Source organism: Nothobranchius furzeri, chromosome 14, assembly GCF_043380555.1.
Source record: "Nothobranchius furzeri strain GRZ-AD chromosome 14, NfurGRZ-RIMD1, whole genome shotgun sequence".
Taxonomy (NCBI): Eukaryota; Metazoa; Chordata; class Actinopteri; order Cyprinodontiformes; family Nothobranchiidae; genus Nothobranchius; species Nothobranchius furzeri.
This window is the reverse complement of record NC_091754.1, coordinates 29,076,268-29,098,492: the sequence shown is the minus strand read 5'-3', so window position 1 is coordinate 29,098,492 and position 22,225 is coordinate 29,076,268. Positions and strand designations below refer to the sequence as shown.

The 22,225-nt window shown below is 40.2% G+C and overlaps 2 protein-coding genes and 1 long non-coding RNA gene across 8 annotated transcripts in view; 1 reads left to right on the top strand and 2 right to left on the bottom strand.

Annotated features, from left to right (window-relative positions):
• Positions 1–3,532, bottom strand: part of itgbl1 (integrin, beta-like 1) — a 75,774-nt gene extending 72,242 nt beyond the window's left edge. For 2 of the 3 annotated variants that reach the window (XR_008564395.2, XR_008564394.2), the window contains exon 1: positions 2,982–3,532. Coding sequence is in view for 1 of the 3 variants with exons in the window: in XM_015965981.3 (XP_015821467.1) it covers positions 2,982–3,073 (92 nt within the window). In the remaining 2 variants the exon portion in view is untranslated. The remainder of the gene's footprint in view (positions 1–2,981) is intronic. The other variant, XM_015965981.3, reaches the window with a different exon arrangement.
• A 735-nt stretch (positions 3,533–4,267) lies between these two features.
• The window catches only part of nalcn (sodium leak channel, non-selective), a 137,758-nt gene continuing 119,800 nt past the window's right edge, over positions 4,268–22,225 (top strand). Inside the window, exons 1-8 of one of the 4 annotated variants that reach the window (XM_015965982.3) lie at positions 11,384–11,519; positions 11,718–11,779; positions 11,903–11,989; positions 12,440–12,580; positions 12,670–12,852; positions 13,801–13,884; positions 13,992–14,131; positions 14,224–14,352. In XM_015965982.3, the coding sequence (XP_015821468.1) occupies positions 11,738–11,779; positions 11,903–11,989; positions 12,440–12,580; positions 12,670–12,852; positions 13,801–13,884; positions 13,992–14,131; positions 14,224–14,352 (806 nt within the window). In that variant the 5' untranslated portion in view covers positions 11,384–11,519; positions 11,718–11,737. The other 3 variants (XM_015965984.3, XM_070544474.1, XM_054746713.2) reach the window with 3 other exon arrangements.
• LOC129164929 (uncharacterized) lies at positions 17,322–17,756 on the bottom strand. The gene is made up of 3 exons (XR_008564397.2): positions 17,620–17,756; positions 17,481–17,538; positions 17,322–17,406 (listed from the first exon to the last, which is right to left on the bottom strand). It is a non-coding gene; the product is annotated as an uncharacterized lncRNA (long non-coding RNA).

Here is a 22,225-nt window from a genome sequence, read left to right as displayed (position 1 = left end):
CACGCTAATTTGTCCTTACAAAATATCAGAGAATATTAATTGGGAAAGCTTTCTGGTTTGGATTGCTACGGTCAGGATCAGAACCTTACTGTTGTTTGTTAAACAGCAGGTAGGAAGCACTGGAATCCACAGAAATAAAGCACACTTAACCTTAATTACCAAAAGAAGATAAAACTGCATCTGTAAAAAGTAAAGAAATGTCTGTAAAAAGTAAAGAAATGTCTGTGTAATTAGTTGATGAGATTTGTATACATGATATGATGAGTAACAGTCAGAATCACAAATGTCTTCAACTTTCATCATGTGGATAAAAAAAGTTTTTTATGACATTTTTTATAGCTAATGATGCAGAGGCGTCAGTGCTACTGCTACTTTTGGATCTCACATTTTATACATAAAGTACATTGACCAGGGAATACTGGGTCAGCCATTCAGTGGGTCAGGTCTCACCTCTTGGAAAAGAGGTTTTGTGTGAGAATAGGAGATGTGTCCTCTGCTAACACTGCCCTGGAGTGCCACAGGGGTCTATTCTTGGCCCTCTTCTTTTCTCTGTCCGTTTACTGGCATTGAGCTTGTTGTTCCGTAAAGACAAGATTAGTTTTCACTTATATGCAGATGATTGCCAGGTCTATGCTCCTATGAAGCAGGGCACAACAACCTTGGTCGAGACCGGGAAAACATTAGAAAATTAATCAATGTCTTTGTTTTTGAAAATATTCAAGAAATAATTTCTACAACTAATTTCAAGTAAATCTGCTAATTTGCAGTTATGCCAGTATTTGATAATGAAGCCAGGATTTTACTCTGGTAATTATATTTTAACAGCATTTGTGCCTATGAGCATTTCATTTCAGCTTCACCAGCTGAGAGTCAGTCAGCCCAGTAGTGAATCTTTTTTGTATACCTGAAAATGTATGTGAAAGACATGTCTTTATAAAAACAAGTTGCCAGTTTTTTTCTTCCTGGTAATTAATCAGTGTTGCCCAGTGATGCAAATGATTTTGATTGAATATTAAAACATGTGTTTTTTTCTAATAAATGAAGCGTGGATAGACAGTTATGATATCAAATTAAAAATGATGAAATCCTCAAAAGTAAATATTAGATTCATACTCTGATGCCAGGGTTGGGTCAGCTGGGGACACTCACATCAGCTCAACTGGGGCACAATAATGGAACCAATCAGGTGAAAAAAATGGAAGTCAAATCACAGCTAGGAGATACATTTTAATTAACGCCCAGTAATTAATTAAACAACTGGCTTTATGCAACTCAAAATTAAATGAATGTAATGTCCTGCTAAGGTGTGGTGGAAAAATGAGCCACACCAACTAATACAATCTCAAAATTCTATTAACTCTAACTTTTCGTAAAATACAACTTGTTGTCTTAAACTGTTGGAGATGAGTAGAAACTGGGGTAACAGCAGAGTTTCTTAATAATGATGTCACATTGCATGGCGGTGCATTTGGTTGCATTGTAGCCTTGGACCATGATGGTAGAAGGTTCAAATCTCAGCTGCAGCCTTTCTGCATGGAGTTAGAATGTTGTTCCCATGCATGCATGGCTTTTGTCAGAGTTCTATGGTTTCCTCCGATACTTCTTTTAGCATGCGGTGAACTGAATTTAAGATGGCATGGGGACTGGTTTTATTAATCTGGATGTTTTGATTTCTGGTCAAATCAAAGTTGGCAGATATATAAACACCACAGAGACCATGCCACGCTTCAGAAAGGAAAGTTCTGATTGGATGAGTAAAAGCAATGTGTCGTGCGTTTACATTATGTGTCATCAGAGTGTCTAGTGCAGCTAGATTAAAGTCATATTACTTATTAAAGCATACTAATCATAACATTGTCATTTCACAGAATGGTCAACATCTTATTATTGACTTTGTTTGATTAGCTTATTAAAAATAGAGTTCTTTGATTTATTAAAAGGAAAGAGTCCTTTGTCTTCATTTCTCTTGAGCTGGAAGGAAAGCAGTTTAGAAGCAAATGCATGACCTTGAGGCAGTCTCATGCAGATTAGTTCTGTGTCAGGGACATCCGTGAAGAGGGTAAATAACCTTTGGTGGAATAGCACCTCCATCACGTTACACCTTGGACCATGATGGTAGAAGGTTCAAATCTCAGCTGCAGCCTTTCTGCATGGAGTTAGAATGTTGTTCCTATGCGTGCATGGCTTTTCTCAGAGTTCTATGGTTTCCTCCCGCGGGACAAAAACAGACCTGCTGGGTTACTTTGTAAGTTGCTTTGGATAAAAGTGTCTTCAAAATGCACAAACACACTGCAGGCAGATCCCACTGAGTCAGGATCAATTAGGCATTAATGTATGCATTGTACTTCAGACATGCTGCATCAGTGTTAGGGAGTTAGTATAAACCACTATAATATTTTAATTGTCCATCGTCTCCTGTAACATCAAACATCTCCATTAGGTTAAACAATTGAAAGCGTAGGCTTACATAACTAGATGCATTTGAAAACAGAGCACACCAAGTCAGAGAGAGCAAGCAAACCCCACAGGGAAAGGGCCTGGCTGTCCAGCTGGACCTAAGTGAAAATCTCTGCAAAACAAAACACCTAATAAGATGTAAGTTCATCCCCAACCTGGGAGAAACACCTGAGATTGAGTCTGGTTTGCCATCTCATCTAAAAAAAAAAATACTTGTCTGTGATGTCCAATTCAGAATAAAGTGCAGCGTGGAAAACAAACCAAGTGAAATTATTGTATAAAAACCACAGAAAACAGTTTTTTTTTGGGAAATGCAGTTGGCAAATAAAGCTGAATATAAAATCTGCCCCAGAAACTCCAGCTGCAAACTCTATTTATATTGTAATGCCTCCAAACTTCCCACATTGTTCTCTCCAAACATCTTTCAATAAAAGTTTGCACCTCCTTTCTACATCTTGCTCTCAGGGCTACCCCAAAACAGTAACAGAAAGAAAAAAAAAGAGCTACGTTTTATGCAAACTCACCTTACTGACTGTAACAAAGTGTCCTCGATGGTAGAGAGCAGGATCAGAAGCAACGGCACTAAAACAGACTGCACTAAAACCGTAGTGTGCATGTTTAAATCCCACAGAAACCTGAAGTAAAGTAGCTTGAAGGAATTTCTAAATCTTTCTCTCCTTAAACAGTCAGGACAGGAAGGGAGAGTGAGAGGGAGAGGGAAAAAAGAGGAGAGAAGGAGCAGCAGGCTGGCCTGAACTGGCTCAGTCCCTTCAGAGTCCAACACAGCTCCATACAAGTGCCTTTGATTAGTCTGAACTCTCAGACGGTCCTGGGCAGGAGCTGAACTGGGAAAATCTGCCAAAACAAAAACTTAAGTCACCAGTTTGACATGTAATTAGATGCAGACTCTTTGTTGATGTTGTTTCACTTTTTCCTCATTGGTATTCCAGAGAAAACTCTGTGGCACAGCAGCTTTATTTTTACCTTTAATAGAAAAAAAATAATATAACAGCATATAGCTTGATCTGATATGGTTACGGATCAAATCCTGTGTTTGGTGCTCAGGAACAGAATCTATAGGCATTGTCGTGGAGAGGAGGATGTCTGATTTTTTATCTCAAGATGTCCTCTCTGCTTTTGCAAAAGGTGTGGTTCTGTTGACATCTTCAGGTCATGAGCTTCAGTAAAAATTAGGGTGGTTAGCACCAGAGCATTGAATATTCAGAAGAAAATACAAGCTCTCTTTTGGGTGGCTCAGAGTAGAACCTAGGTCTGTGTATGACCTTGGATGAGTATAAGATGGATGGATTTCAAACAAATGGATGACTTTTGTGCTCTTTCTTAATATATCACGCATTTTAAGCTTATATAAAAGGACTCCTTGGGATAAAGATGGATTCGGAGTCAAGCTCTAAAACACCTGGGCTGGAGAAATCAGGAAACAAGACAACCAGTACCTGGACCATCCATACAAACATGTATTTTGATCTAATAATTTTAGAGTATGAGACTTGATTCATATTTTGCCAAAGGCATATATATATATATATATGTGTGTGTGTGTGTGTGTGTGTGTGTGTGTGTGTGTGTGTGTGTGTGTGTGTGTGTGTGTGTGTTCTGACATAGAATATAGAAAATGTAACGAAATATTAATAGTTTTTTCATGAACCATCAAAGTGAAATCTAAATACTTGCTCCCCATTATAATATAGTCATAATACGTGCGCTATTCTGCGTGAATCCGATCACTGACGTAAGTAAACAAATGCATTCAGGAAGAGCTGGAAGAGCCTGCGCGCCCCCGCTGGACCTGCTGAAGTGATTGCATCCTGCGCGCGCTCCCGCAGCCTCCTGCACGATCCCAGCACACCCAAAGAACAGCTGATGTCATGGACAGGGGTACACACGGCCGATAAGGGAAACACTCCGCTCGTAAGTGATTCCGAATGATTTCCTAATACATCTCTAGAATGTCGCGTTGCTTCGATGTGTGGATGTGGCTCGCGCTGGGTTTTGCTGCGCGAGCAGCGACATACAGTAGCATGCAGGTCCTCTCTCCAGGAAGTGGAGGGGATCTCATCCTCCGCACTAGGCCTTTGTGAAATACTCTCCTGTATTCTACCGCCCTGCCTCAGCACCTGCTGTCACGAATCAGATTTGCGTTGTTTAGGAGCTGTACTCACTCATATTCATGAATACGTGCTACATTCAGCTTGTTTTTGTCCAGAAATCAGCTGTGCACCTCCTCGTTTCCATAGTAACCATGTCTCTCTGATGTAATTCATTCAGCTTTCAGTCTGAGGATGAGCATGCTGTCACTAATGTACATCCATGGTTATGACAGCCATTTTGTATGAGTGACTGTACAGACACTTTTGTTCATTCAAGTATTTATTTAATGACTTACATATAAGAATGAAAGCTTGATTGTGATTGGACAACCACAGAACATGCTGCAGGCACAACAAAATGTGTGTGTGTGTGCGTGTGATTGCATATGTTTGTTAATGTTTTTAACCTGTTATGGGAATCTGGGGTCATTTTGTAAAGCACTTTGAATAACACTTTGTTTGAAAAGCGCTTTAGAAATAAAATTTGATTGATTGATTGATTGATTGAAAATTGGAGAGACTACTCCAAGGTTTTGGAATAAGTAAAAGTACATTACAAAATACTGCTGGCATCTGAAAGTATATTAATGTTATTAAGTTTTTAGAGCATTGTGCATGCAGGTTATTGCAAATAAAGTGTTTAAGTGTGCATTCAGAGTGGTAATCGCTAGGGGGACAAAAGTGTTTTTGAGTGTGTCTTTAATCTACTGGAACCAGCCAGAGGACAGCAGGTCAGTTAGGCGACGGGCTGGATGAGTCGTATCCCTGGTGATGGTCTGTGCTCTGAGGATGTGGGATGAGTACATATGTCTGTCAGGGAGGGGTGGGGGCAGCCCATGATCTTCAGCGAAGTTTTGACCACATTGAGGAGCTTTAGGTCCAGATGGTCTTCATGGAGGTTCGGTAGAAGGTTGTCAGCAGCTTCTGGTTGATGTTACCCCTAAGCAATCTCAGGAAGTGCAGATCCTGCTGAATCTTCTTGATGGCAGTCCTGGTGTTTGTGGTCCAGGACAGGTTGACAAGGACAGAGGTTACCAGACACCTGAAGGGTTGGCATTTGTCCACTGTGTTGTCATTGATGGGGAGGACTAAAGGGACTTTCTGAAGTCCAGAATGATCTCCTGTGTCTTTGTGGTGTGTTCAGGTTCATCTTTTAGCTGAACACCCCGCAGACAGCTACAAGACCTCATCTCTGTAAGCAGATTCATTTCCTCCTGAGATCCGCTGCAACACAGTCGTCTCATCAGCATTTGTGTTGCTTTGTAAATAATGCTAAACTAAAATCACTGCTAGTAAGGGCGGTTTAATTAGTTGACTGTCCTTTTCATTCTATCAAAGCCAGATTATCTTGTGACCTCTGCGTAAGCTCTTTAAAAAGTTGCTAATGGCTCATCTTCATTTTCATGACATGAGATTCTTTCCTATAATTTGAAGACAGGGACACAGAATTGTTCCCTGAACAAGTTAGCTTAAAGTAGATTTCAGTCCTCTGCCAAGGTGTGTTGTAACTACACACACTCAGAAATGAAAGTACAGAACTATACCTTTAGGGGTACAATGTCTCGTCACTAGGGTGGTACCCTCAAAAGGTACCATTTTGTACGATCAACTGTGGGTACAAATTTGTACCCTTAATTTAAATTACAATGAAAGGGAAACATGCAGAAAGATTGCAGGCCAGGGTGTGAACCTGGGACCTCCTACTGACAAGGCTACTGCACTAACCACTACACCATTATGGAAACTAGGGCTGCACGATATTAGGAAAACCTGTAATATTCGATAACAGTGCTTACTATTGCGATATCGATATTACTCGCGATAAATGAACAAATACTAAAGTATGCAGTGTTGATGTCGTCTGGTGTGTGACGTCTGCTCTGGGTTCAAAGCAAACAAAAACTAATGCATGAATTCCATTACAACATAACATTTTTATTGCAAAAATATGCAGCTGCACCTGCTACTGTATTAGCAGCAAAACAACAAACTGCATGCATGCAGTTTCTCAGTGACTTTAAAACATCACCTCCATCATAAAACTTTTTCTGATGCTCCAAATACAGAAAAACATCCCTTACCAGGGTTTTTTGAAGAAATAAAAAAAATCAGAAAATAAGTTTAAATGTTAAATAATAGTTAACATCACTTACATGCAACAGCAAATTCTCTCATTGCTACTGAGCATTTTCTCCACTTATGTGGTTATGATATAAGGCTGTTGCTGTAACTGGGAAGTGATCTGTGCTGGGCCAAACTAGGTGCAACTTAAGATTTTCTGAGGGAAAGAGAAAAACAATTGTTTACCTTTCAGAAGAGGAACTGGCAAAAAAAAACTACATGGAAAATATGTGAAAACGTTTGTTTTAACCCCAAATTGAACAAGTTTAGCTAGATCTTAAAAAGCAGCTCAGATGATGAAACTGCAACTATGATTCTGATAACAAGCTAACAAATTGAACTAAGATAACCGGCTAGCAGAGCTTCTGTCTGACAGTTTATGTGCAGCAGCAAATCAACTATCCTGATTAACAAGGTTATAAAAGCTCATAAATGAAAAATCACTTTGATGTGTGGGGGAACTTTTCCAGGCCCTCTTTAGCAGGGTGGGACTGGGAGGAGTGCTGTAGTCTTTTAGCTGGAAGCTAACTGGAGCCTGGGGCTAACATCACCAACCGGTGGAACACTAGCGACATGGAGGTAAGTGGGTTGGTTCACCGGCACGTGTCGGAGTCAGCCCGGTTATTATCAGCTGCTTAACGACACCGAGCAGACTCACGTTTGAAAGCAGCGCTGATTCCAGAAACCTCAGCACAAAGTGCGTTCGTTGCTCTGAGCCAGCATGACGAACAAGGGAACGGCGCCGCTAACTCAGCTTGGGTGTTGCTTTCCATCCTAAGGGTCTACATAGGGGGCGGGTGTATTACGTGAACGGACCCATCTGATTGGCCGCATATCAGAAGAGCTAAATTTGATTGGTCAAATAATACTTCCGCGTAAAAAACAGCTGGTTTACAAAAAGTTGATGTATGACACGGATGGAAATGTTGAACCAAACATTTATCGCCGTTTTTGACATGCTTTGTGATGGGCCTATCGCACGTCCTGTTATCCCGACGATGATCATTTTTCGATATGTTGTGCAGCCCTAGTGGAAATGCATGTATGGTTATTTTTACTTCAAGAAGATAAAATATCAGAATGCAGTTACAAATTCTAAAGTACTTGCTACAGTTATTTACTTTTCAAATACAATGCTGATTTGTCAAACTTATCAATGGTCCTTGTCAAAAGCTGTCAAATGCTATTAGAATGACATTTGTTTACCCGGTATTTATGCTGTCAAAACACAATTGAGCCACACAGTCTCTTTTCAAAAATAATACATTTGTTAACACATTTTTAAAAATGTATTGTTAATTTTTAACTCATTCTGTGCCTGCCGTTTCCTGATTGGTAAAGCCCTTCGCTGCCAGCGTTTCTCACCGTTTATATAGTTTTTTTAAGAGTCACAGAACATTGTGCGCTATGATGATACCGATGCCAAAACTACCAAAACAAGCAAAACAAGAGTAGACTCACCTCTTACATCAGCAAGAATCTGCGCGTTTCAAGCTTTATTCGTTCTTTCACAATGCGTTGTTGAATTGTGATCGGCAGAAGCTTTTCCGGGTCACGCCTCACTTTTTTTACAGCAGGGACCCAAAATGAGCTGCTAACACATGGATTTTCTGCTTCATGATCATGTGATGTGTGACATACGCGAATGAAAATCAGCTATAGAGCTGAGATGTTTGTTCTCACGGTGCGGGGGCTCGTTCCGATGCCCACACAGTAAAAACATGCAAATGACGACTTTAGTCGTCAATAGCAGTGAATGAGTTAAAAATCCAACAAAATATTTTACAATTGTTTACAAAATGGTGAACAGTGAAACAATTAAACCTATTTTAAGAAGTATAGCTTTGCTAATGGATGTTTTTTTAGTGAAGGAGATCATAACCAGAAATTGTACCGTTTGAAATAATTGGTACAAATGTGGACCTTTTACTACTAAGGAACATATATGTACCTTTTGAACAACAAAAACAGTACAGATAGATACCCTGAAGTCTAATATTATTCCTTAAACTGTGTTAATGTCATTTTTGTCCCTTGGGGCACGACAATGTCCCCTTTCCTTACCCCTATTTTTGACTGTGTAATTACATTTAGTCAGTTACATTTACTACCCTTTTGAAAAAATTACTTTTAGAAGTAATTTTACTGCACTGTACATTTTACTTTTACTTGAGTAATATTACAGCTGACCAAAGGACAATTGGCCAATCGGTGTAATGTGGTGTCTTCCTTTATCTCTAGTCAAAAACCTTGCTGCTGCGATCTGAGTGGCTTTGCTAATGCCATAAAGACATTTACAGGCCACAAAACCAAACTTTTAAATTCAGTAGCATTACTTCATAAATAAATGCATTTATTTTAGACTGTTTATGTGAAGATGCTGCCTGAGTGCACTTGGGAATAAAACTTACACAAAGAAAGTTTGAATACTTAGATACTTACAGTTACAATTATTCTGTCCAGAGATCACATCATCCTGCCTGAAGAACATGTCCTTTCTCCAAATAGGAATGTAATTGCAGTCTTTGCCACCTATACTCCTACATAATAGCACTTAGTCTCTGTAATTTTGTTTTCACTCTTCCTCACGTCTCCATCTGCATATGTTAAGTGTAGCTATTACACTGGGAAATTGCTTGTAAGCACGTGGGGTCTGTGGGATAGACCGTTTCTTTTAATGGCAACAACATATATGTGAGTGAGGCTGACACATAGCATTGTGTCACATTAGGGTGAGCTGTGCTTTAGGGCAGGGCTCACTGTACGTGTGACTGATAAGACCCTAAGATAACAACAAAGAAAGAAAACAATCTTTTATATAACGCTTCTCAAGATAAAATCACGAGGCGCTTCACAAAAAACAAAACAAAGTATGAAAAGATTTCTAAAATGATTAAAAATAAGTTTAAAAGGAGAAAAAAATATAAGGAAAGGGAGAAAGAAAATGAATGAGAAAAAGTGAAATCAATGGATCCCAGGAAAGGCGGAATAAGAACAGAATAAGGAGAGGGTGGGGATGAAGGTCACGCAAAAACCAGCTTGAACAGGCCTTGACTCTGACATATGTGATCTAAATGCTCTCTAGCAAACTTCAGATGGGCCTGCACATGTACTGGCTTAAGCAGGGGGACACATCTGGCCCTCCAGGATTTGAGTTCCTGGTGGCATAGTATGTTACTGATGGTAGCCTTTAGCTGTTTTTACAGGACCATAGCGTTTGCAAAACGGGATTTGCCGCGGCTCCCTGGGGAGGATAAAGTTCGTTTATAAGAGCAGACTGTGGCGGTAATGTGGCGCAATTGTGGCAATTTTATAAAAGATTAGGTGATTGTGGCATAAAGGGGGTATGGGGCAGTCTCTGCACTGCCGCAGACTTCCGTTTATCTTGGACATAACTAGCTTTTTATTGCGATTGAAGCTGTGATCGTTAAGTTTTTTTTTTTAACAAGAAGCTCCTAAAGGTGTCTGTCCCCATCAGTCCCTGTGCAGTCTCTGGTGATCTGAGCTTCAGCTCTAACAGAGAGGCTCGTGGAGCGCTGTGGCGCTCCAGTTTGCCATCTCAGCTGATTTTGTTCAAAAAGCAAACCTTATTGTTTGTGTTTACTTTCATTTTCAATACATTTGCCAGCCGGAGCTCGGCAATAACCCCCCACGTCATCATGACATCTGCCTCTGCTGCACCAGGGCGCATACGACAGACCATTACCGCAATATTACTACCAAGCGAGGCGGAACCATGCCGGCATGGCGCGTTTATAGGCATACCATTGCGGCAATATTACGCCGATTTGCCGGCATGGTCTGTCATATAAAAGAGGCTAAAGTAACTTTGGTCCCAGCTCTCTGCAGGTCATTCACTAGAGCCCCCGTGTAGTTCTGGGAGGGTTGCTCATAGTTCCTGTGATCATTTTAACCCCACGGGGTGAGATGTTGCGTGGATCAAGAGCGATTATCAGTGGTCTTGTATGGCTTACAATTTCAAATAATTGCTCCCACATATGATTTCTTCACACCAAGCTGCTTCCCTATTTCAGATTCAGATTCAGTCCTCCCACCCTAGTGCAGGTCTACAGTTTTGTTTCTGGTGTCCTTTAACAGTTCTTTGGTCTTGGCCATAGTGAAGTTTGGAGTGTGAGTATTTGGGGTTGTAGACAGGTGTGTTTTATACTGTTTGCAAGTTCCAACAGGTGACATTAATACCGGTAACGAGTGGAGGAAAGAAGAGCCTCTTACAAAAAAAAAAAAAAAAAAAACAACAACTATAAGTCAATGAGAGCCAGTAATATTGCTTGTTTGTAGGAAACCAAATACTTAGTTTCCACCATAATTTGCAAAAGAAATTATTTAAAAATCAGACAATGAGATTTTCTGGACTTTTAATTTCTCACTTTGTCTCTCTTAGTTGAGGTACACCTATGTTGAAAATTACAGGCCCCTCATCTTTTAAAGTGGGTTAGAGAACTTGCACAACTGGAGGCTGACTAAATACTTTTTTGCCCCACTGTATATAAAAAGCAGTTTTTGAGTCTTTGGGTGACTTCATCACTGGTATTTTAGAAAACTAACTTAAATAATTTTCATAAATATTCTGTTTCTGTTTTACAATTGGTGAAAAATGCTCACATGATTTTTTGGTCCCATCCAAGGTTAAGGAATTATCTGGACTCAAATGTACTCTCATTTTTCCGGTGTAGCACCTGCCGATTGCTGCCTCAGGACCTCCAAGCCCTTTGGACATTCTCCTTAGTGCATCTCTAGTCTCTTACCGTCTGGTTGGTCTCTCCACCTCTCTGTGACCTTGGGATGAACGCACCAATGAGGAGCCTCACAGTGAGTTATCTGCTCCTCCTTCACCCCATCCTCCTCCACAACACCTCAGTCACTCACTTACTCAGAGTGTGTCGCATATATGCATTGATGTCAGATGTGGTCGGCATTCCTGTCTCTATGAGCGTACTGTAGATGTGGGTATTGTACTGTACACCACATAAGCCATGATGTTGACTAACTGTTGTGTGTTATTTACAGGGTATGCCTGATCGCATGTTATGTGCAGTGCTGGAGCAATTTCAGCTTTACTTTTCCCTTTGGTATGTGCGCTTTGTCTCCATTCACACTGTCATGTCTTCTTGTGTTCTTACGTTGAAACGTACAGTTTTTTCCTTTCTTTTCCTTTTTTTCTGCATACACACATTCAAACAACATAAATAAAGATGTTGCCAGGCACAGGTGACCGAATCACAGCTCCTGGTGTCTGTAGAGCATATTCTGCTGGCACCTTTGTGCTCAGTTTTGAAATGGTAAGTTGCTGGAGCTGTTCCTGTGTGATTACACTTGTTCTGTGTTCCATGTGTGCTGCGTCGTGTATCACGGTGGCCATTTGGCAACTCAGCGCATTCAGTTTTGAAGCACACATCTCTGCTCTGGCAATTCCAGTCTGGGAAGTCTATTCTTTCACTGCAATAGAACTCATTTAAACATAGATTTGCATGCAGCCTCTAATAAATACATACTCATGCATCAAGGACCTTTTTATGTTCTTTCAAACCAAAAATAATATCAATTTGGCTGATGGTGATTGAAGGTGTGTGATATCTCAGATGTATGATAAATGCAGAATATCAGATTATAACCTGACATGGAGTTGGAAGAGTACTTCTGCCCCTGCCCTGACTTGAATTCAGCCAGAGTGCCCCCTGTTCCTCATTTAGCTTTGGTCATTGTGTGGTTCGCCTCCCTCCCTTTGTTAGATTCACTCCCTGTATAGCACGGCAAGCCCCAGCATGCTGAAGAGGAAACAAAGCTCACGGGTCGAGGCCCAGCCTATGACCGACTTTGGGCCAGATGAGACTCTTGCAGACAGTGCTGACATCTTCTGGATCAACAAACCAGTGAGTGTGCTCACACATGTTTAAGCTAACTAAGGAATATTTTTTGCAGTTAGCTTGTCTTTGTTTCTCCTACGATCTACTTCCTGCAGTGGGTTCACTCGTTGCTCCGAGCCTGTGCCATCGTCAGTGTCATCTCTGTCTGTATGAACACCCCAAAGACCTTTGAGCATTACCCCCCGCTGCAGTATGTGACTTTCACGCTGGATACCCTGCTCATGTTTCTCTACACAGCCGAGATGATTGCCAAGATGCACATTAGGGGAATCATCAAGGTAGACCTGTGGTTATTACCCACCTTGTGTTTGACTAACTATTTTCACTTGCAGTCAGTCGGATTATTTAGGTCACCAAGCAGAATTGGGATCACCACTGTGGGATTTTTTTACTCACAATACTAGTTGGATCCGTTCACTTACTGTGTTTTATGCTAAGCTAAAGCTAAAGGAGTACAGCCGGGTCAGGAGAATGACTGGGCTGGTTAAACATAGTTTATTTATTTTTCCCCACTAATCTAACTCTGTAAAATAAGTCGCTAGACATAATTTTAATTCAGGGTGGAATATCCCTTTAATGGCACCTGGAACTGTGGAATGGATTGGAACAGTTTGTAAAATGTTTGGTAAACATTTTTGCGGAAAACAGACGATCCACACAGTGCAGGATTGTAATTGCATGCTTTTGTCCTTGTCAGCATATAGAATCAGATGTGGTACTTATCTGCAGAGCCTTTCAGAACACCCTTCCATTTGCAGCCTTTCTTCCTGAGGAAGACTAAGCCCCTAAAAGCTTGTCTCTCTCTCTGTGTTGAAGTGGTAATTAAGGATGCCCATTTCCACTGGCCCCTTGACATTTCAGATTGTTCTCACCGCAGGGGCTTAACAGTTTTGTCTTATCATGTTTAAAACAGGCTGCTAGAACACTGTGGTCAATCTGTCAAAGTGGGAACTGTAATTTCACATTCTGTTGGTTGCCCTTTCTGGAATATTGCTGTGCCTTTAACACGAGTCACAAAAAGACTTTTGATCACTTTAAAAGCTTTTTTGTCCATTTTTTTTCTGGAAATTGATAGAAATTTTATTCCAGGCCCCAAAAGATGAAGATTATTAGGACCTGAAACATTCCGACTCAATGCGTTTCACTTAGTTTCATAATTCATTATTACATGGTCATGTTTCCTACCTTTAAAGTGTTTTCATTGCGGATTTCTTTTTTCTTCTTAGGCAGACAACTCTTACGTGAAAGATCGCTGGTGTATGTTTGATGGATTCATGGTGTTTTTCATCTGGGTCTCCCTGGTGCTGCAGGTCAGTTGCACCGTGCATTTCTACATGTCATTTATGATTTATTTTTTCCAGATACTATATTTTAAAAGCTAATTTATTCCCTGATGGGGATCTCTTTTTGTTTTTAGGTGTTTGAAATAGCAAAGCTTGTGGATCAGATGTCTCCGTGGGGGATGATGAGAATCCCCCGAGCGCTGATAATGATCCGGGCCTTCAGAATCTACTTTCGCTTTGAGCTTCCCCGCTCCCGCATCACCAACATCCTGAAGTACGATCGCTGTCACCGGCATTTCTGTAAAATATGGTGCAGCTTTATGTGCAGCTGCATGTAAAAATCTGTCTCTTTGTTGTGTTTTGCAGGCGCTCGGGGGAACAGATCTGGAGTGTCTCAATCTTCCTGTTGTTTTTTCTCTTGCTGTATGGAATTCTGGGTGTTCAGATGTTTGGAACGTTCAACCATCACTGCGTCACAGATGATACTCAAAAAAAGTAAGAATTTAATAGATGCACAATTATGGATGAATGTCTTAAGATTTTTCTTGGAGCTATAACTGTTTGGTGGATGACTGTGTCAAGAAAAGACAGATGAACAAATTCATAAGAACAGAAAGGATGAGGAAGGTATTTATCAAAGTTAAAGCTCCAGAATTCTCCATCCACATTGTGAAACCTTTAAAAAGATCACTCCTTCCTCCTTTCTTGCCCAAGCACCCTGTAGGCATCTCATCTATTAATAATAGGACTAAAGATGGAACTTGACATATTGATCTATATGAATGTGGTTTTCTCTTTTCTCTTTGACTTTAGTCCAAAAGAACCCTAGCATCTTATGTATCTGGTGCTGATAACCTGTCCACAGTGTAAATTTGGGTTCTGATTTAGTGTGCTTATAAATATATCAGAATTAGAGTGATGTGTCCAATCATTTGTGTCGTGTCCATGGCACAAAGTCAAGCTCTCTTGCTTTTCACACACAAAGGGTTTGATGGAAAATCATGAGTGGGGAAGCAGCATGGAGAATTTTTCAGACATGGATGTTAAAAGAAAAGAGATTTGGATTAGTGAGCAAAATAGGATCTCCTTTTCTAAATGTCAGGATTTCCCGCCATTGACCTCATCAACTTTTCAGCCCCACGGCATAAATGAAGCATTCAGATTATTGTAGGAGGGAATGGATCTACACTTTAAAGATAGTTGATTTGTGACTTATGACTTTCTTTATAGGTGTTCGTTGATAGAATTTTAGAATTTTATCCTCATTCTACAACCTTTCTTTAACCCGGAATCTTTTTTCAACAATTACATTAAGGGCTGAAATGTCAGGTTCTTCTTTTTTGTGTGTGTTTTTTTTATGCACAAGTGGATAGTTACAGTCTGGCAAGCCATACAGTATATGTGATTATACAGTCTGGCCACAACCCATAGACAGAGCTCGGTTGTTGGGCAGAGCCGTAGACGGATATATATTAGGCCAATATTTACTGTTTTTATATATCGGCATCAGCCGATATTTGTCCTCAGTAAAGCTGATAGTCAGGCACATTTTGAGGCAGCTTGGTGCTATTGCAGAATTTGATTAAAGTTTTACGTTCACTAATAACATCTCCACAATAAATACATTAAATACATTAAATTAACTTTATTTAGGGGTCTAACTTTAACTCTGAGCAGTGCACAAAGTTCAGATTTAATAGTTAGGTGACTGTCACAAATGCCTTTGTTCTGTCGAGAGTGGACTATTGTAATTCCCTATGTGCTGAGCTGGGTCAGTCTATGTTGTCTTGGCTGCAATTAGTGCAGAATGCTGCTGCCAGGTTTATTTGTGGCATCAAGAAATGGGAACACATCACCCCTGTAATGGCCTCCTTGAAATGGCCCCCTGTCCAGTAGGAATGAAAGAAAATATCGATATGGCAATATATTGTAATATTTGTTCCTGCAATATTATGTTGGTATTCAAAAGCCGTGTATCTAATTTTTGGAAGAATTTACATGCAAACATTTTGTGTATTTTCTTTTCTTTTGGTGCAGTTTAAATGCCGACTGCTAGTTGGCAGCAATGTGCAATGGGTTTTGTTTCCACCATTTAAATGAGCATCCCTCTATTATGGTTGAGATACCTCATGTTAAACATGTTAAGTATAAGTTTGGACTGTTTATTGAACATTCCTACAATAAATTTAGTATAAAAAAATCACTAATAAAATCTGACTGAATACATCGCAATATATCGTATACATTGTATCATCTCCCCAGTAACGTTGATACATATGGTATCGCCAAATTGTCACCAATTCACATCCCTACTGTCCAGTAAAGGATTACGTAAAACTACTTGTCCATGAAGTGTTTCCCCTAGGAATTTTTCCAGCTGTGGTGTAGGGGTGTGTGTGTGTGTGTGTGTGTGTGTGTGGGGGGGGGGGGGGGGGGGGGGGTTAAATTATGACACGTCTCACTTTTATGTTAGTATTGTTTTATTTGATGCACTACACTTTGAACTGCACCAGTCCAGCAACTGCTGCATTTTAATAACTAGTATTAAAGGTGAATACACCAATATTTGCACACAAAAAAATTGTGTTTTAAACTCAGTGACACACTTTGCAGGGGGGTTGGCATTTAATTTTTCTTGGCGTCTGGAAAAACATCTCCTTTTGCCCCCCTTTATTTGACTTTCTTCCCCCTTTATTTTGGTCCAAGACCATTACCGGGCTGGCCCCATTAAAAACATTCTACACCCCTGCTTAGTAGACTTCTTGAAAGAGCAGGTCAAGTGTGCCTCGGAGTCCTTCTCCACCCACATATCAATTTAAAAAAATGCAACATTAGTAGGCGTTGCCTGGAGGACCGAGAGGGCGGAGCCGCGGCAGTGACGAAGACGATGGCTAACAAGACGATGCTAGCTCCCTTCACTTTGAGCAGTCATTAGAAGTGGAGGACGTTCCTCCCCCTCCTTACCCAGACACTCGAGAAGAAAGGGACCTAGTCTGTTTGGAGGAGACAAGCGGACCTGAGCCTTATTGTTTTGAGCTTGTGAGTTGCCTGAAACTAGCGGAACCGACCCAATAGAACCAGCTTTGAATGGTAAGTTGCCATTAGCCATAGCATTGGATTAGCTCCACGGCCCTAGAGAGCTAGTATTCAGCATGTTTTAGAGGTTCATCTGCTTCAACACACCTGGTTTTAATCAGCAGCAAATAGCTGAGCTGCTTAACAGCTAATCTAACCTGTTAAAGCAGGAAAACCACTGAAACGTGCTGGATAGCAGCTCTCCAGGAGCCCTGAGCTCAAGTTACTGTCTGCTGCATAGAAAGTTATGAAAATACCCCATGAGAAAATTACAGGTGTGTGAGGACATCCTCATGCTGTCACAGCCAGATGACAGGAGTTATCAGGTGATCAGCCAGGCTAATGATGAGATGCAGAAAGGAAACAAATCCAGGACAGTGTACAATAATCTGTGGTGTTGCTCACCTTATGTGCTCTTATAAGTATTAACGTGTGCCTGCCTCATGGTGTAGAGTCCATATTTTGCTGAGTGTCCTGCAATAATGCAGGTTATTAGTTAATTTAATTTTAATTGCAAAAACAAAATATTTAATGTAAAAGTTATTTACCAGGTGAATCAGCTCACACGTCACCACCAAGTGTCACAGGGCCAGAATCAGTAGCCTCCTTCATGATGTCATGATGTAATCACATACTTATTTAATTGTTATTATCTTAAAAATTCTGAAATGTTTTAATTTTTTTTACCTTGAACAGTTCACTGAGCTTGCACTGTCACTGAGGTGGAAGCTGGAATCAACAGCAGACACCTCACATCTTGGTCTTTTCAGGGGTGTGGACGCTGCTCTGGGACTTTCTGGAAGATGAATTTCCGTCATGGTCCCTGTGTCACAAGACACACTGCGGCTGTGAGCTCTATTCTGGCTGGCTATGTAAAAAACAAAGAAACAGCACATTTATAAATGTTCAAAAGAGCATAAAATCACGTGTAACAATAATCTGTAAAACAAATTAAAACTAGAAGGTAATAATAAAATGTTTACATAGAAGATTATTAAAAATAATTCACCTTTGCTACGGGTAAGGCTTCACGTCAGCCTGGACAAGTACATTCTTGCAGCTAAATCAGTCTGACAGCCAATGTCTTGGGTAGATTTAGCCTGAAAAAAAAAGCACATTGTTGTTGGGAGTTTATAAAGTCAGATAATATACAAAAGAAACTGTCCTATATAGGCGCTTTATAACATTCCTAGTGTGTGATCGTTGTTATAACGTAAAAGTCAGTCACACATGATGTGGAGAGCCTGAAATGCGACCCCCTGAACAGAAGTCCTTACAGAACCGGGTCACAAGCTGGATTTCACGCTGTAATGCTGTCTGTCAACTAGTGCTGCGTCAGTTAGAGCCACTGTTGCAGAATTGCCGACTGACTAGCTAAAGGAAGTGAACCACGTCTCTCAAACTTTGCATTTAGGTAGGGAATTGTCTTTAGAAGATGTTAAAACGTTTATTTAGCATACTCACCTCAGACTGGAGCCCGCCGTGGTGGGGGAGCAGAGTCGGTGGGCTGCATCTAAATCGCGGAAGAGCCACGGTGGGCACAGCCTCCCTCTTCAAACGGAGACGTGCAGAATCGCGGGTAAAATGCCCACAGAGCCACCACAACCATACTACATTACACCTACTCACCATACTAACACGATATGGAGCACTAAACCCGAACTACTTTCCCAATTACACTAACAGCCAAACACTAACTAAACTACAATATCCAACAGCCAAACTAACACTAAATAAGTATTTATAACACTAAAAGCTATGCTAAAGACTAGGATATGCTAATGCTATATGCTAATGCTGAACTACGGCTAACCGTCCTACACTCGCTTGCAAATCCAACTCCCAACTCGCCACAAGGCGTGGCCGAGACGCTCGTTGCTTTTATAACTTTGACACAGAGCTGCTACGTAGTACTCTACTGGTTTACGTAGTATCTTACTCTTTAGCCATTGGCTAAAATTTATTCAAAATGAGTCAAATTCTATGTTTTAAGCTGAAGGTGGAGCTATACTGTGGTATTTAGGCAGAATTTTTAATTTTTAAAGAAAATGCACCAAAATGCTAAAATAATGAATACACACATTTAAAACACTATTAGACACTCATTTATACAGCTCATCAGCAAAAAAAAAAAAAGTTAATTTAGACGTTACTTGCTCTTGAAGTATTTTTAAGCCAGTATAAAAATGACTGAAATACAAATTTACATATTTGGCATTATTGACCAATATCTTTGATTTAATTTATTTGTTAAGAACATCAAGATGCATTACAGTGAACATTATAATAAAGTAAATGTTTCTAGTGCAGAGAGGAGACAACACATAGCACAGATTTGATCTCATTTCAGAGATAAATAGAACAGGTCAGATGCATCTAATAAATAAAATCACTAACAAACTCAGGAATCTGTTTCTTTGCTTCATTGTTCTGGTGCTGAAAATATCACTAATGTGGATCAAACACAGATGAATGCACCTTATTATTTATTATTTGGAAATTAGTGGGTGTGGTTTACATAAATACATAAATACTATTTTAAATCTGAAATTGATATGGATTGATCAGAAGTTGCTATGTGTATTTGAAAACTATTTACAGAGCATCCTAAGAATTTAGATTAAATCTTTTTGATCACAATAGTAAAGGAACTATTACAGAACAAGTTTTTCAGTAAAATCAGAACGTTGTTATTTAAGTGCATGAATTAATACATCTGAACTCATGCAGTAGGAACTAGGAAATATGAAATACTAGAACCAGACACAACTTTTAAATTATTTTTTATTTTAATTTGATTAAACTTATTTTTTTTTCCTAACGTTGTTGGCATTTTTCTCACGCACATTTAAACAAATTAATGTTGATTAAGGTGTGTGTGTGTGTGTGTGTGTGTGTGTGTGTGTGTGTGTGTGTGTGTGTGTGTGTGAGAGAGAGAGAGAGAGAGAGAGAGAGAGAGAGAGAGAGAGAGAGAGAGAGAGAGAGAGAGAGAGAGAGAGAGAGAGAGAGAGAGAGAGAGAGAGAGAGAGAGAGAGAGAGAGAGAGAGAGAGAGAGAGAGAGAGAGAGAGAGAAAATAATTTTTTTTTAAAACCCGACCGGAGAGGAGGCAGTGACCGACGCATGCACGAGCCATTTTCTGCTCTGTCTTGTCAAATGCACCACGTACGTTACGAAATAAGTTACTTTAAATATTGAACTGAAAAAGAGGCGAGCTGAAGAAAACCTACGGAGTACTGAAGAAATGTGAGCAACAGTGAACCAAGCACTGTTCCTTTTCACCCTGTACACCTCAGACTTCCAGTACAAATCAGAGACCTGTCATCTACAGAAATACTCAGATGACTCTGCAGTTGTCGGGTGTATCAGAGATGGACAGGAAGCTGAGTACAGAGAGCTGGTGGAGCACTTTGTGGCATGGTGTGGAAACAATCATCTGACCTTGAACGTGAACAAAACAAAGGAGATGAATTTAGACTTCAGAAGAAACAGGGTGGAGTCAAACACAGTTTCCATCATGGGAGAAGAAGTGGAGGTGGTTGAGGAATACAAATACTTTGGAGTTCACCTGGACAACAGACTGGACTGGAGAAAGAACAGCAAGCCGTTTACAAGAAGGGCCACAGCAGACTGCACTTCTTGAGGATGCTTAGGTCCTTCAATGTCTGTAGCAAGATGCTGCACATCTTCTACAAGTCTGTTGTTGAGAGTGTAATCTCTTCAGCCTTCGTCTGTTCGGGTAGCAGCATCAGAAGCAGGGACCTGAAAAGGCTCAACAGCCTAATAAAAAAGGCTGGTTCTGTTCTGGGGACGACTGTGGAACCGCTGGAGGAGATAATGCAAAGAAGTATTCTTCAGAGAATCAAGAAAATTATGGACAACCCTGAGCATTCTCTTCACAAGACTGTCCGACAACGGAAGAGTGTCTTCAGTCAGAGGCTTCTTCAGTTTCACTGCAACACTGACCGCTGCTGGAGATCCTTCCTGCCAACAGCCATTGTAATATACAATAACTCTTTGATCACTTGATTATTATTATTATTATGAGCTACTACAGCAATCAATTTCCCTCTGGGATTAATAAAGTATTTTTAAATTGAATTGAATTTAATTATTATTTACTCATTTTGTTATTCATATCATTTAATTTAGAAAGCTCATCCGTCTTGTGCTGTGAATAAAAACCAGTCTTAGATAAGAGTGAGCTCGGAGGGACCTTGGCCAAGTAACAGTATCTTTCTTGCAGATTAAAGCACCAGTTAAGACTTCATTTTCATTTAATTTCGTATATTTATTTATAAAGCCCCTTCTGCGACCAATGCAGACGCACACGGTGCTGAACACAACACAATAAAAACATAAAACCATCAGAATAAAATATAGCAATCGTAAAACCAACATAAAAAAACTAAGAGAGGAGAGTAAAAACAAAAAAATACAATCCTGAAAAAGATTAAGAGGCCGGGGCATCGAAACCAGGTAAAAATTGCTAATCCTGGAATGCCTCGACAAAAAAATCAATAAATGGGTCTTAAGATGAGTCTTAAAAACCCCCAATGAGGGTGACTGACACACCACCAAAGGCAACTGGTTCTAAAGTGCAGGTGCCAACACCGAGAATGCACGGTCCCCCCATGACCTGCACTTGGTGCGCGGAACCATCAACAACTCCCTGCCAGCTGAGCGAAGGGTCTGCGAGGGGGCATTTCTATGCAAAAGGTTGCCAACATATGCTGGAGCCGTTCCTTGTAAGGCCTTGTATGCCAGTACCAATACCTTTAATTTTGCCCTGTATTGCACAGGCAGCCAATGAAGGGATGCCAACACAGGGGTGATATGCTCCCTGCGCCTAGTGCCTGTCACAAACCTAGCGGCTGAGTTTTGTAACAACTGCAAACATGCTACCGCGCCCTGACTAAGGCCGGCATACAATGCATTGCAGTAGTCGAGCCTTGAAAGAATAAAAGCATGTGTGACAGTCTCTAGATGTACTCTGGACAGCAGGGGCTTAATTCTGGCTAGTCGGCGTTGTAGGGTTAATGATCTACATATCTAGAAATTAAAGGCTGTTGCTATCAGCTTGTGTTTTAATTCTTAAGAAGATCAAACAAATTAACGAATGAAATTTACACACACACACACACACACACACACACACACACACACACACATATATATATATATATATATATATATATATATATATATATATATATATAATAGATATAAATTCATACACCAACTTGCTTGGTCTATGTTAATCAAAAGATTATAATAATTATTTTTAAAGATTTA